Consider the following 13996-nt stretch of genomic DNA (forward strand, 5'->3'; position numbering starts at 1 on the left):
ATCTTAAAACAAACTCAATCTGGTCCGAAATTCTTTTAAAGGCCTTCCTCCTATGAAGATGGAAACAGCTGCCTTGGTGGCGATGTGCCTGTGTGCCTGTCTAGATCACACCAATTCAGCAAGCTTATTAATAAATCCACTGTTTACGAATGTTTCGCCTCCTCGGGAAGGAAAGCTCTCTCTTAGCCGTGCCTGCCCTGTGCTTCCAGAAGCCCAGGGACCCCTGGGTAAGAGCAGTATTTCTTTCTTGCAGTTGTAGTACCCAGCTGCAGGAAATGTCTTCAAAGACGCCAGCGGGTGGGTGTGATTAAAAATACAAAAAACCTGTCACAAAATCCCAGGGTATCCTTAAAGCTCCTCATTTCCCTACACAGCTTCTAGAAGTCTGCCTTCTCTGCCACAGAAGCCCAGAGTGTGTAAGAGGCCATCACTGCTCCCAGCTGGGCTGACTGCAATCATGGCCATAGGACAGACACTCCAGCATAAAGGCACTCAGGCAGGACAAGCCGAGAGCCCGTGACACAACCCCAGGGAAGGCTGACACAGACCCTGAGTGGCTAGTGCTCCCCACTCCTGGAAGGAAATGGCTTCTCCTCTCGGGGAAAGGGCATTGTGTTTATAACTGAGAAATACTCATGATGTTCCTCAGGACAGGCCTAAGAAGGAACCCTCACTCGGGCTGTGCACACGTGACACCAACACAGACGGGTGGGGGCCGAGGGACCGGTGAGGTCCTATGAAGTACTTTCAACCCAAGGTCATGCAGCAACTGCTGTCGGTCCATGCAGCATAAGGACTCAAAATCACCTCTTCCTCATGCTTCCCTGCTGTATGCCCGGCCCAGTCCCACCCGTGGGCCCAGCCTCCCTGTCTCCGGGCTATTCAGCAAGAAGGTGCATACTACTTGAACTTGTCCGTCCTCTCCGATCTGGTGGATCTGCACCTGCTGTGCATTGGCCAGGGCATAGTGCAGGGCCTGAGGCTGTGCTTGCTGCAGCTCGGTGGCGGGCGGCGGCGTGCCCATCACGGTCTCTGTAAGGGCATGGAAAACAGATGTCACCACTCAGGCACAGCCCCGCCGGTGGAGCGACGCCCGGCTACCTCGTCCCACACTCCTTAACTTGAGTCAAGCAGATCTACACTTTGTGCAGGGCTGGTTAGCGCAAGCTCCAGGTAAGTGAGATTCTGAGAGCCTGGCAGGTACAGGACTCAACGACACTGCTCTAACAAACCTCTTCCGTTCACAGTGACCTGACCAAATGCATGTGAGACCTGAGGACACATTTGTGGAAATGAACAGGGGGTGATGCTAGGATTAAATCCTCTTTGATACCAGAAATCTATAATATTTCACCAAGGAAAATCTAACTAGGAAAGAGCCCTATCCACTCAAAACATATATCCGACAAATTTTGCTTTCTCTATTTAATCAGAACAGATACATTTGTTTTGATGCCAATTTTAACTACAATGATATTTAAAATTGTTCTTAAATACTTAGATCATTAAGAGCTTAGAAATGTTTAAAAACTAATGTATTTACATACTTTTGTCATGTGAAATTATGGTGACTAGTCAATAAAAATTATTAGGAATAACACATTGCAGTAGGATAAAAAGGTGAGAAAAGCAGAGTGTTAATATGAATGGAGGGAGAAATATGAACGATGCAAAATTTCTAATTATTAAAGAAAGGCCTTTTACATATTTTAATCACCAAGCATAGGTGTCAGACTGACATGACATATAGAGTCCGCAGATTAGGTTTGACAATGGTGACATAATGAAAAAGTGTAAAGGCGGCGGTTCTCAGGCACCGGTCCTCTGTACTGGAAACCCTGATTGCTGTACAGATGCTCTCCAGTAAGACTCACAGTGCTATGCGCGTGCGTGCGTGTGTGTGCGTGCACACGAGTGTCCTGGTGCTTGATCTCAGGGCCTGGAGGAAACGGTCTCACAAACCTTCCTGCCTGGGCTGACTTCAGAGATGCTCAAATCTCAGCCTTCTAAGTATTACAGTCATGAGCCACCAGCTGACTGTCAGTGCTTGTCAAACAGTGAAACCTAGCTGCCTCCAGCTCACGGACAAGAAAAAGTGTACAGTGCTGGCAACTACAGAAGGCGACACACATGCTTCAATGAGCTAACTTTTAAGAACCCTCTTGAAACTAGTGCTTCTGTGGTGTTCAATTGGATGGTAACTAATTCATTTTTAAATAGACTAGACTTTCAGGGAATAGTAGTGCATGCTTATAATCCCAGCCCTGGGAAGAGGAAGGCAAGAGGGTCTAGAGCTCAAGGTTAATCTGGGCTACACAGACATGGTCAATCGATAAGCCAATAAACTGACCTTCATACTAAATCTTAAGAGTACAGGTGTGGAAGTTCTTGTCTGTCTGTTGATAATTCAAAGGTAAACATGACAACCCAGCAGGGATCACTATTAATTCCAAATTAACATAATTCTGGCTTAATCACATGTTCCTGGGTTATTTCTGTCCGCAAACTAGCCTCAAATGGCAGAACAGCTTTAATGAGCCAAAAGCAGATGCACAATGGACAGTGACAAAAATCCCTGGAGTCCCTAAATAACCACCTGCTTTGCTCTATCTAATTTTAGCCAAGAACATATTGTACTGAAACAGAACAAAGAACCGCTGGTTTACAAAACAGAGTCCTTGGAGAGAATGTGTCCGGTAGATGGCAGGCTGGCAGCCCGTCACCATCCGGAGCCACTGCAGCGGCAGAACAAGACCACAGCTCAGAAACAGAGCTCACGCTCCCCAGACAAACAAACACCGTGCTCGCCCTCAGCGCCTGAGCAAACACCCGGCACACAGAAGCCGACTGCAGCGGCACGGCGACAGCACAGTCCCCTACTCAGACCCTGCCCCCAAGGCACAGCACGGCACGCTTCTGAGAAATGTCCACCAGTCAGTCCACTAGAGGTGAAGCCGGCTCATCCCGCCTCGGAGCCGCCACCAGCCAGCCGCGGGGCTCCGCAGACAGCGCTCGCCCAGGACCCAGGCACAGGAGGCGAGTCACACAGCTGCGCGGGCTGACCCAGACCCACAGCAGCCAGCAACTGGAGCCGAAATCACCCGCACACTTACAACCAAGAAACAAAAGAAGCGTGAAACCATTGTCACAGTCAGTTGTAGCCACTCAACTAAAGAAGATGCTAATAAGTGGAAGAGAAGCAAACAGTACTAAGTGTAAGACTGAAAGACAAGATCAAGACCTGAGCTGGAGGGAGGGCGCGCCTCAATTTCCACTTACAGGTCCCTTGGGCCCAGGACCCTCCCGTCCTAGAGCCCTCACCTCCCTACCCCTCTAGGAGGGCTGGGCCCGCAGTGCCGGGGCCACCCACCCCACAGGCACCCACCCTACAGGCACCGGAACTGGAATTGGAAGTGGCTCGGATGCATGCTGAACTGGAGGCCACCCACTCCCCAGCTCCGCACTGACCACCGTCAGGGCGGGGTGCACTGTGCACCGGAGCAACCCAACAGTGGATCCACGCCTGAACACACTGGGCGGCCGGGCCTGCAAGGTCACTTCTGGGTGGCTTTCCTCCTCACTTCTGCCACATCCACGGCCCCTAGCTCAGAGCCGTGCTCTGTGTGGACCCCCCGCCCCCGCCGGAATCTGGGCCTCCAGGGGAGTCTTGAGTGAGGGGCTCACTGCGTCACCTCTCGGGGATGCCAGCCCTGGTCTGCCTGGGACCCAACAGCCACATAGCCAGTTCCCAAGGCAACTGTGTGAGGACAGAAACCTCCTCCTGAACTGTAAACAGACATCTGAAAACTAGGAGACTGAACTGGGAGGAGGGGGTGTCAAATAGTAGAGCAATGTAAGGCCCTGACTTTAAGTCCCAGTACTAGGGGAAAAAATAACTACAATACTAATGCAGTGCTTATTTGAAATAATGTGCAAGCCACAGTAACACTTGGAGATAAATAAAACAAATAATCCTAACTCTCCTTCTTACGGAGCCACTGCTACGAGTCCACATTCTAATTGTCAAGCACCTTCCACACCCAGCCGTGCGTTTCTCCTGCCCACGGTGCACAGGCCAGGTGTCTGCGGCCCAGCCACCAGTCTCAGCACACATCTCAAGTCACCGCCGGGCCGCCTCGATGAGCCACCTAGCACGCTCCATTTCCCACTCCAAGCTGCTTCCCTGTACTCCAGTCCAAAGGCCCTGCCCCAGGAGCACAACGTGGGTGGGCCTCGCCTCGGGAACCTCGCTAGAGCTTAGGCTAAGTATCTGATAACTACCAAAACACCAGGAGGAAAACTTTCTCCTGAAGTTGGAAGGAGCTCCAGGTGATCTGATTTGCAGCTTCTAGAACAAAGTCCCTGACAAAGACTGCACTGAGAGGAGCGCATGCCTGGCCCCCGCTGCCCTGGGGCCTGAGCCGACCCCACGCAGGGCTAAGTTCCAGGAGCTGCTGCCAGGGGAGCGCCTGCAGGAGTTTAAACGATCATTGCAATCCACGTTCTTTGTCAACGTCTTGAGCGGTGCTGGGTGGGAGGCGGCATACAGCCGCCTGTCATTCCCAGTGAGCTCTCCCAGAGCAGCGCCTCCGCGCCAGGCCTGCAGGTCTGCCCCACTGACTTCAGGTTAGGAGTCCATACACTCAGAACACAGCCCACGACGACTGGCGCTCCCCACGCCCTGACCTGCAGTCACCACAGAATACTGGTGCTATTGTGAGGGTGGCCATGAAGAGCACGGCACCTGGGAGGGGAGGACGGTCCTGCACAGGCCCATGCTGTCCTCCAGCACCCGCCAGACTCGGAAGGCAGGGCCCGACGCCCCGGGGGGGCCCTGAGCACCGCTGGGTGGGAAGAGCGCGCCCTCTGGGCAGCTGCTCTCCCCAGGGCCCACCTGTGGCGCTGTAGGAGGACGAGGACGAGGACGGCGTTCTGCGTGAGAAGCTCTTGACCGCCAGGCTTTGGCCTCGCTGTTTCCGCCGCCATGCTGTCCGGCATTTGGAGTCGATGCTCTGCTTGATCCGATACCAGTCTGACTCTGTGATTCCAAATTTATAGAAAAGGTGACCTGGAGGAACACATTCCAGATAAACGCGGTGAGCACGGGGCGTCTTCCTAGGCCTGGGCTGGCCGGGGTAACCTGGGCACAGACAAGACATTCTCTGCTTCCACCCATGGCCTGTCTAGCCGGCTCACACAACTTCAACAGCAAAATACAGGCAATAATTCAAAATGGTAATCATCAGAAGACGACGCTGAAAAACTTCCTGTTTTGACTACTAAGAACACTGGACCAGCTACTGAGAGTTGAGTTACCACCTAATCCCTGAAAACTGTTCCTACTGAGACCCAAGTACTAGTAATAATCCAAACAAAGGCGGCGTTTAGTTTTTAAGTGCTATATTAAGTGTCCCGAGTTCCTTCTGTTTTAAAGCCATTTCTCAGAAGCCTAGGCTTAGGACACACTGGCTAAGTAGGATGCTATGGGATCTCCTCGGTGGAAAGGGCGGAGGGCAGCGCTGGAGAGCCACACCCTCAGCAACAGCGGCACCACCCACCCTGGGACGTAAATGAAGCAGTAGCTCTGGATTCAGACTTTCAGGCCACTTCTGAGACAATCACAGTCATCGCTCAGTACTTACTGAGTGGCCACTTGGCGCTGCGTATGCCATTAGGTGCTCACCAAGTTCCGGGGCGGTTACAGGCTCGGTGACAGAATGATCACATTGCTGGCCTTGGCTACTCTGGAGCCCATCACTGAGTACTACCTTATATTATGAAGCACATTTTTAAAACCTTGTAAGAATGTCACTGCCTTCACATTCATTTTCAGGCAAAACCCAGAGAAATGAGACGTCATTTGTTTGAGTAACAATTCCACTTTCTACTGCCCACCTAGGCACGAGGGGCTCGCTGCAGTCTTGCATCCCTGGCAAGACAACACAGGACACGAAGCAAGAAAAGGTGTGCTGGCAAGAAAGGTGGTTCTCCATGGACTTCTGCTCACAGGGCTGCCCCAGCCTGACCCCACAGATGGCACCTGCAGTCTGCAAGGCACAAAGACCAGACGCCACTAGCCACTGGCCCCTGGGCCATGTACGGAGCACAGTGCTTAGCTCACAGGAGCAACTTGCAGACCGTGGGACTGCTGCAGCCCTTACCCTTGGCCAAGGGCTCCGTGAGGAGCCTGCTCACCCTCTGGACTCAGAGGGAGGCCACCCTGCCTCCTCTCAGCCCCTGGACGGGCTACTGGGCAATGCCTGCCAAGTGGAGGGTGTCCTCCAGCACAGCGGCCTCTTCCACAACTGACCCTGCAAGCATTCCCAAGCTTGCTCAGGGCCCCGAGGTCCACTGTGAGAAACGGGACAGATGAAAGGAAATGGACAGACCGTCTAGTCTCACGCCCTCAGTGGGTGGCATATTTATCAGTCACAAAGGAATGGAGACACTATCACTCCTAATGTAATCTCAAGTTTAAGGACAAAGTAAATCGGGAAACTAAGTGCCAACAACTTCTTTCTTGAAATTACAGACTTAATGATAGTGGCTGGCTCAGAGGAACAGCGGGATTCCAACCCCCTCTGATGGGAAAATCAGCCAATGTGTTCTCTTGGCTGGTGCTCCAGAAGCCCAGACATCAAAGCCGTTCTGTCCCCTGCTTTCCCCACTCCTGCGGCTGCTCTCTGCCACCTCCAGGTCCCTGCTCAGGAGGAGCAAACTCTCCCCCAGCTCTCTGGTCTAAGTGGCTCAGTCCTCTTGAGAGCAAAGCCAAGACCGTGACAGATAAATGCCATCCTGTGCCCGGCATCACCACTTTACTGTAGAGGACTTAGACGAGAGCTGGCACCGGACCATGCAAGTTCAGAACAAGCCACGTCCCACGCACTGGGCTGAACAGCCACCCTCAAAACCCATGTCCTTCCCAGGGCCTCAGAAGGTGACCTCACCGCGAAGCAAGGTCTCTGCAGATGTGATTAATTAAGCTAAGATGAGATCACACTTGCGGGCTCTCCCTCCAGTGACCCGTGTCCTTATAAGGAGGACAAAGAGATGGACAGTGATACTCAAGGGGAAGACGGCCATGTGATGATGGGGACAGAGGAGGGGCAATGATGCTGGGAGACCGGAAATGCCAAACATCGCCGTCCTCACAGGGCCCTGCAGGGCAGGAAGGCCCTGCCCACACCTGGAGCTCCTTTGAGTTGTGCACATTGTGCACATGTTCCCAAGTGCCTAGCGACCTTAGATAAAACCTCTACTAAAGCAAGGAAGCCAAACACAGGATGGCCGGAAGGGCCCACAGCACAGGTAAGCAGTCATCATAGCCTGATCCTGAGGGGATGCCTTGTCTTCAGCAAGAGCGGCCACATGGTTGCAAAGTTTGGTGCACACCGCTGAGGTAGGCAGCTAGACCGGCCTACGTGCCCCCAGAGCCGGGAGGCCATCTCCTAGCTGGCCTGCCAGCGCGCTCTGGAGCTCCGTCCCATGTGGAACCACAGAGCACAGTAGCCAGGCCCGGAAGGCCCAGAGGCAATTCTCTCTAGATGAAGGTGCAGGATTTCTTCCTACTTTGAGTCCTCCCCACTGTAAAGTCGCACCCCCTCTGCAATGACGGAAGCTACAGGCACAGTGCCGCCCACTATCACCTCTCCGCCACCCCGGCCAGGGCTGAAGCTCAGCAATCAGCCTGCATGTTGCAGGCTCAGAGCCACGGGTCAGTGCCAGCAGGTTAACAGACCAGACCTTTCTCTTTTTTTAACCCCTCAGCACCTTAAACTGGCACAAAGCACAGCCATGTGGACAGCTCTCTGTAGCCCAGGAAGCCCACAGTCCTACCACTGATGTTCTGAGGACCCTGCCTCTCCAAATCAGAGCCAACCACAACCCTCCGGCTTCCTATCATGACTCTGGAGGGACAGGACAGCTCCCCTGGACTGTAGGGGCGCCGCCGGAGTGCCCTAGCTCCCACGCAGCAGTGTCTACTCGAGCTACGCCGTCCCATGCCGCTCTCTCGGCCACACACGCCCCGTCTGTCCAGGCTGCCTCACCTGCTTGCTCAAGGGTCCTCACAATACAATCTTTTGGATGACAGACACGAGTGCAGATGTAGCTGCACACCAGGCCACTGGGAGCTACTTTTCTTATTGCTCTTCCTGTCCCAAGATCAACCTACAACACGTCCTCATGTCAAATCTTGTCACATGGTAACCTACATGCAAGCTAACCTGTGTGGCTTAAGGTCACAAGCACGGGTCGTGCTGCTGACTTCCTGGGAGGGTCTGGGTTCACGGTGCACACTAAAGCAGAGGACAGCAGAGCTGGGCAGGCTGACTGCGTGCCTCCAAAGGCAGCACTTGGCTAGAATACAGCTGTGTCTCTGTGTTGACATTTGGTCTATAGCTGTTCTTGCCATGGAGAAACAACCGGGAGTGTCTGCCATGCGGCCCTTAAGCAAAGGCCTCACTCAGACCTGCTTCAAGCCAGTGAGAGCACCCTACTCCTCCAGCCCCTGTACCCTCGCCTGAGAAAGCAAGGTGAGCGGGTCCTACGCAGCTTCTCAGTCTGTTATCTGAAGGACTCTCAGGGCCGTGACAGATATCCCCTAGGGCTGGAAAAGGGACAAAGAGTCCCAGCCACACTGAACAATCAGTGTTCCTCAGCAACTCAGAAAACTCTAACCTGTCTGGCATCCTCAGTGTCAGCCATGTGCAGAGGAGCTCCACCGTCTTCAGGAGGGCCTCGTGTTGCGCACAGAGGTCACGGCCAGCCTCAGAGGACAGGGCCTCTGCGGGAGCGGCTGCCGCCTCTAGGGCACAGCTCTAGCTGGGCCGCTGTATTTGTTATTTGAGGAGATAGCAGATTTCGCTATCTGCAGAGACACTCTACAGGCCTTGCCTTGTCTGCCTGCTTTATTTACATTGTGTTTATCAGAAGCCACACTGCATGGCTTCTGAAGGCGGAAAGCTCTGGAATGGACAGTAGGGGCGGTCACCAGGCCATGAGTGCTAACAATCCTTTCTAAATGTCATCAGCGGAATGATGCATCAACAACCAGCTTGGGTAAGTGTGGCTCTTCAAGGCCCCTGTGGATACTACACTCAGGTTCTACTGGCTTCCAGCTCAACCAGGTCAGACACAAGCGTGGCACAGGGTCAAGACGGATGCTGCTCTCAGAAGGAGACAAGTAACACTCCCATCATGCCACTGGACAGCTCAGGAGTGCTGTGGCCAGCAGGAGATAGGAGGCCTGGCACTTCTCTCTTCCTCAAAAGCAGCCCAAGGACAAGTGAGGCTGGAATTTGAAAGTCAAGGGTCCTTATCGGAGGATAGCAGACAGTGCCTGCCCCGAGGAGATGCCCAATCCAGGCCACTACGCCGACCCCATCTGTGACCCGCAATGAGCTCAGTTCAGCTCTCTGAACACCGGGCAGCAGCCCAGCCCAGGGGGAAGCCACACGCCACTTACACCGGATGCCATAGATGGTGAGTGGGTCGAGCTGCTTCTTCCCATGCTTGCCCTGGCCCGACAGGTTGGATACGGCCTGCACCTCGCGGTGGAAGAGGTAGTCCAGCAGGGTCAGCGCCATCTTCTCGGCAGTGCGGCAGTTGGTGCTGATGTGCAGCATGTCAGAGGGGATGATGGCACAGCGGACGCGCATCTCAGGGTTGTTCTCGTCGCCCAGCCACGTGCCGTTGGGGTAGTCCTCTAAAAGAGAGGAGGTGCTCTTGGTCAGCAGGGTGCAGAGGCACAATCCAAAGAGTCAACCTGTGCTCAAATACTCACCTGGGCTCCCAGGAGCCGAGCGGGCGCACTGAGTGAAGAACAGAAGCAGCACGTCACTCCCAAAAGGCAGCCTGCGTTCCTGCGAACCCACCTCACACACAGGGGGCAGCTGACCTCCCCCACCCTGCTCTCCCAGCACCCTGCCTTCAGCCCCGCCTCAGCAAACAACAGCACATGCCCACGGCACACCCATCTGAAAGCTACCCAGCTGGGCCCTGCTCACAGCTCACAGCAGCTGCCCAGGAATGGTCACCTGCATCCAGGTGTGGCAAAAGCCTTGAACACCCTGAGCAGCTAGCTGCCCACAACACACAGGCTCAAGCTAGCCACACCTGGAAGGGAGACATCAAGCAACCTCTGGGCCAGATATCAGAGTCTCTCTGCAATCCCACAAGTCAAGAGCTCAGAGCAGACTTCACAGCTTGTATTCACTCTCAGCTTTGCCCCACACCTAGATACGAGTGAGCACAGCCAAGATTTCCCATGTGGTCTTCTCCGCCTGAGCCTGATGGTCACATCAAGCACACCTGTCTCTGGGAAGGCTGAGTGTCCATCCACTGGTCCACCTTACGACGAGAGGGCAGGCACAGGGGAGCTTGACTCCTGTGTGCTGCTGTGTGCTGCATCCCCAGGGACACGCTAACTCCACAGCACTGTCTAGCCCTGAGACCAAGTGTGCCATGGTACTCTAGGCTGGCACCCTTTCCTGTCCCATGAGCTCTTGCTCCCTCCAATTCGCTTCAAGCCATCCAGCAGAGAACTCAGAGCTCATCATCTAAGGAAACCAACTCTGATTCTGCTCACAGCTTGGGGACTCCATTCCTCTTGTGGAGGTGGAAATTTCTTCCATGCACACGATTTCTCTAACACTGCAAATCACACTACTTGGATTCATTATCTCGCAGGTCGCCAGTAACAGAATAAGAGTCTAAAACCTTGTCTTCGGGACAAGCCAGGCCTGGAATGCTGCCAGGTCTCTGGGGCTCAACTCTAGGCTGTGGCCATGGATATGATATGTCTCTCCTAGTTCCCTGAGCCATAAAACATTGGGGTGAGCTGGGAGCCCGGTCCACCCAGAAACCATCTCTATAGGAGGGTGGGGGCTGGAACCTCATAGTCAGCTATAGCTAATGGCGCTGATCTCCAGAAGTTAGAATAAGTGATGAGTTAGAAATATCATTTCTAAGGAACATCAGTGGTTCACAATCGAGAAGGTTCTCTGGACACATGCTCAGGCATAGGCCCTGCCTTGAAAGTCAGTCAGCCACCATTATAATCGTATATTACCCAGCCCTTGGAGGCCGAGACAAGATCTGTTTGAGGCCTGTCAGAGCCTACAGTAAGACCCTGTCTCAGAATAATAACAACAACAAGAGACTCCACTTAAAGGCAACATGATTCCAGCAAGTCTAAGAAGGGCTCATCCCAGAAAAGTCTCAAGGCATCTGTTAGTGTGCCTACAAATATTTCTGGAGCCAGTGGCTCACGCGTATAATCCTAGCTACCCTGGAGGCTGAGATCTGCGGATTGCAATTCAAAGCCAGTCCAGGCTTCTAAGAAAGTCCATGAGACTCTTATCTCCAAGTAACTACCAGAAAAACAGAGTGGCATTGTGACTCAAAGTGGTAGAGCACTAGCCTTGAGAGGAAAAAGCTCCCAGAGAGTGCTCAGGCCCTGAGTTCCAGCCCCATGACCGAACATGCCCCTAAGATTGACCACCAAGCCTGAAGGAAGAGCCTTGGGAGCCCCAGCCTTGGAGTGAAAAGGCCAAGTGAGAGCATGAGATCCTGAGTTCAAGCCCGAGTACCAGCACGCACAAAAGGAAGATCCTGGCTCTATGCCTTCTCTTCCCATGGAAAGAGCAGGGGAAGGAAAGCCGTTCCAGAGGCTCACTCCTCCCCCCGGCACCAGGCAGCACTGCCCAGTCCTCTGCCGCGCCCGGCCTGCCCCCACAGATGAGTTAACCACGCATGGGAGCATGGGAGCACAGCACACCATGCTGCACCTGCTGAGGGCAAGCCTGCATGCACGCCCGGGACTCAGGGGGCCTCCTGACAGCATGGCAGACCCAGCAGACACACCAGCACCCTCTGTCCATCACTGGCCCAAGAACGGACAGCCCAGAGTCGTTCTCTACAAACATCCCTCAGTCATTTCCAAAAACAACATGAGACTACCACTGTGCCCAGCTATCAGCTGTGGGGACTGGCTCACAGCTGTCTCCGCTGTGAGGGAGAGAAGACGTGTGGAAACAGGTCCCAACCCTAGGACACCGGCCCAGACACACTGTGGACTCCAGCACACAGCCCTGCCCCCTGCCCCCTGCCCCCGTGCCCCCCGTTCTGGTTGAGAGCAGCTACCACTGGTGATTTCCTTAAGCGATTCCTGAGAGCCTGCAGGCAAAATCTCACTAAGCAAGGAAGATCCACCAAAGGTGTTGGGGTTGCTCCACAGGTTCGGTCTGAGCCACCTCCAGGCAAGTTTTCAGAGAACAAACCCAGTCATGAGCCAATGTCAGGTTATATTTTCCATCCAAACCAAAAGCTCATTCTTATCCAATCTTTGTAATGGCCTGCCCAATTTACAAATCTTAAGGGGAACATACTGCACAAAACTGAAGAAACGGTTCCAATAATGTCTGGTAATCAGAATAAATCCACATGGAATCATAGAACAGGAAACCAAAGATCAGTCTCCTGCTGCCTTCCAGGCTGCACTAGTATACACACTTCATAGTCCCCAAATCCTAATTTTCCAGCCCCAGCACATGGATCAACTGTAACTATAAATAACTCATGTCTACCAAGGTGGACAAGATAAATTCCCTATGTGATCCTCTGAACACTTTCTTGTGCTATTTACAACTATCTGCCCCATAAAAAAGTATCACGGTCAGGGCACTCCGGGCCCCAGGCCCCGTTGGGGTCAACACATGCAGTGGAGCCTGCAGCTAGACCTGGAGAGGCTCTGAGGAGATCTCACCTCCATGGCAGGGTACCAATGGGCCCTGGTTGTCACAAGGACACAAAGAGAACAAAGGCAGGACTCCGCTCCCGTCCCGGGGCAGGGCCGCAAGGACCTGTCTTCTATTGGAGGCAATCTGTGAATCCAGGGACACAAGCTCACTTGCAATTAGGGCAAGTATTCCAAGCTAGCTGCCTCGTCCTGCAATAAAAGTGAGCAAGTGAGCGCGAGCTGCTGAGCAGCCACAGTGCCCCAGGGTGCCCCTCCTGGCTGCCCGCACACTTCAGGCACAGAAACTTGAGACCTACTGATAGCCTCATGAGCCTCAGCCTGCAATTCTACTCTCAGCATCCAATTTACAAGCACCACACACAAGTGTGGTTATGGACAAGCATCTACGTTAGAACAATTATGTAAGACAAGTTACATAAGCAAATGTTCAGAGAATGTTTTTGGAAGCTTCCTTTACATGTATATGGTTAATATTTTGTGCAATTGTCATTCATCAGATTTCATGGCTTTCTGTGCCATCAACACCCTGCAGCTTCCACTGGCTTTCCTGACTGACAGTCTTCAGAATGAGGTGGCCTGATCTCTGTTCCAGCCCTCCCCTGCTCAGCAGGTGTGCATGGCTGGGCTCACGAACATTCTAGACCAATCCTTATCTGAAGTACAATCCTTCCCCACTACAAGTAAGTACTCAACATTTAATAGGGAGTCAAGTTTTGTAACAATTAGCAAATGCCCAAACAACTAGAATTTAAACTTTGAATTGTTACTCTAAATACCTACTAAGGGCTGGGAATGTGGCTTAGTGGTAGAGTGCTTGCCTAACATGCATGGAGCCCTAGGTTCAATTCCTTAGCACCACATCAACAGAAAAAGCTGGAAGTGGCATTAGCCTTGAGCAAAAGAAGCTCAGAGGCTGTGCCCAGGCCCAGAGTTCAAGCCCCAGGACTGGCAAAAAAAAAAAAAAAAAAAAAAAAAATTTAATATAAAATAAAAATAAATTCTATTAAAAGATACCATTCCTGGTGCATTTTAGCTAATCTATATCTTAGTCAGTTTAACCACTGAACAATTAGATTACCCACACTCTCACACCACACTCTTGGCGCTCCATAAAGACAGGACCACATCAGGACCTAGTCATCAGCAAAGGACACCAGAACCACCACCACCAAGATGCTAGGACTTAGCACCACCAAGACGCCAGGACCACCACAACCAAGACGCCAGGACCCAGCC

The 13996-nt window shown here is 52.9% G+C and overlaps 1 protein-coding gene across 22 annotated transcripts in view; it reads right to left on the minus strand.

Moving 5' to 3' along the window:
- Nucleotides 1–13996, minus strand: part of LOC125358095 (BTG3 associated nuclear protein) — a 57297-nt gene that overhangs the window by 12966 nt on the left and 30335 nt on the right. For all 22 annotated transcript variants that reach the window (XM_048354977.1, XM_048354974.1, XM_048354976.1 and 19 more), the window contains 3 exons: nt 9467–9706; nt 4895–5068; nt 902–1032 (listed from right to left, as the gene is read on the minus strand). In XM_048354977.1, coding sequence (XP_048210934.1) covers nt 902–1032; nt 4895–5068; nt 9467–9706 — 545 coding nt within the window. The remainder of the gene's footprint in view (nt 1–901; nt 1033–4894; nt 5069–9466; nt 9707–13996) is intronic.

The sequence above is a fragment of the Perognathus longimembris genome, chromosome 10, assembly GCF_023159225.1.
Source record: "Perognathus longimembris pacificus isolate PPM17 chromosome 10, ASM2315922v1, whole genome shotgun sequence".
Classification (NCBI taxonomy): Eukaryota; Metazoa; Chordata; class Mammalia; order Rodentia; family Heteromyidae; genus Perognathus; species Perognathus longimembris.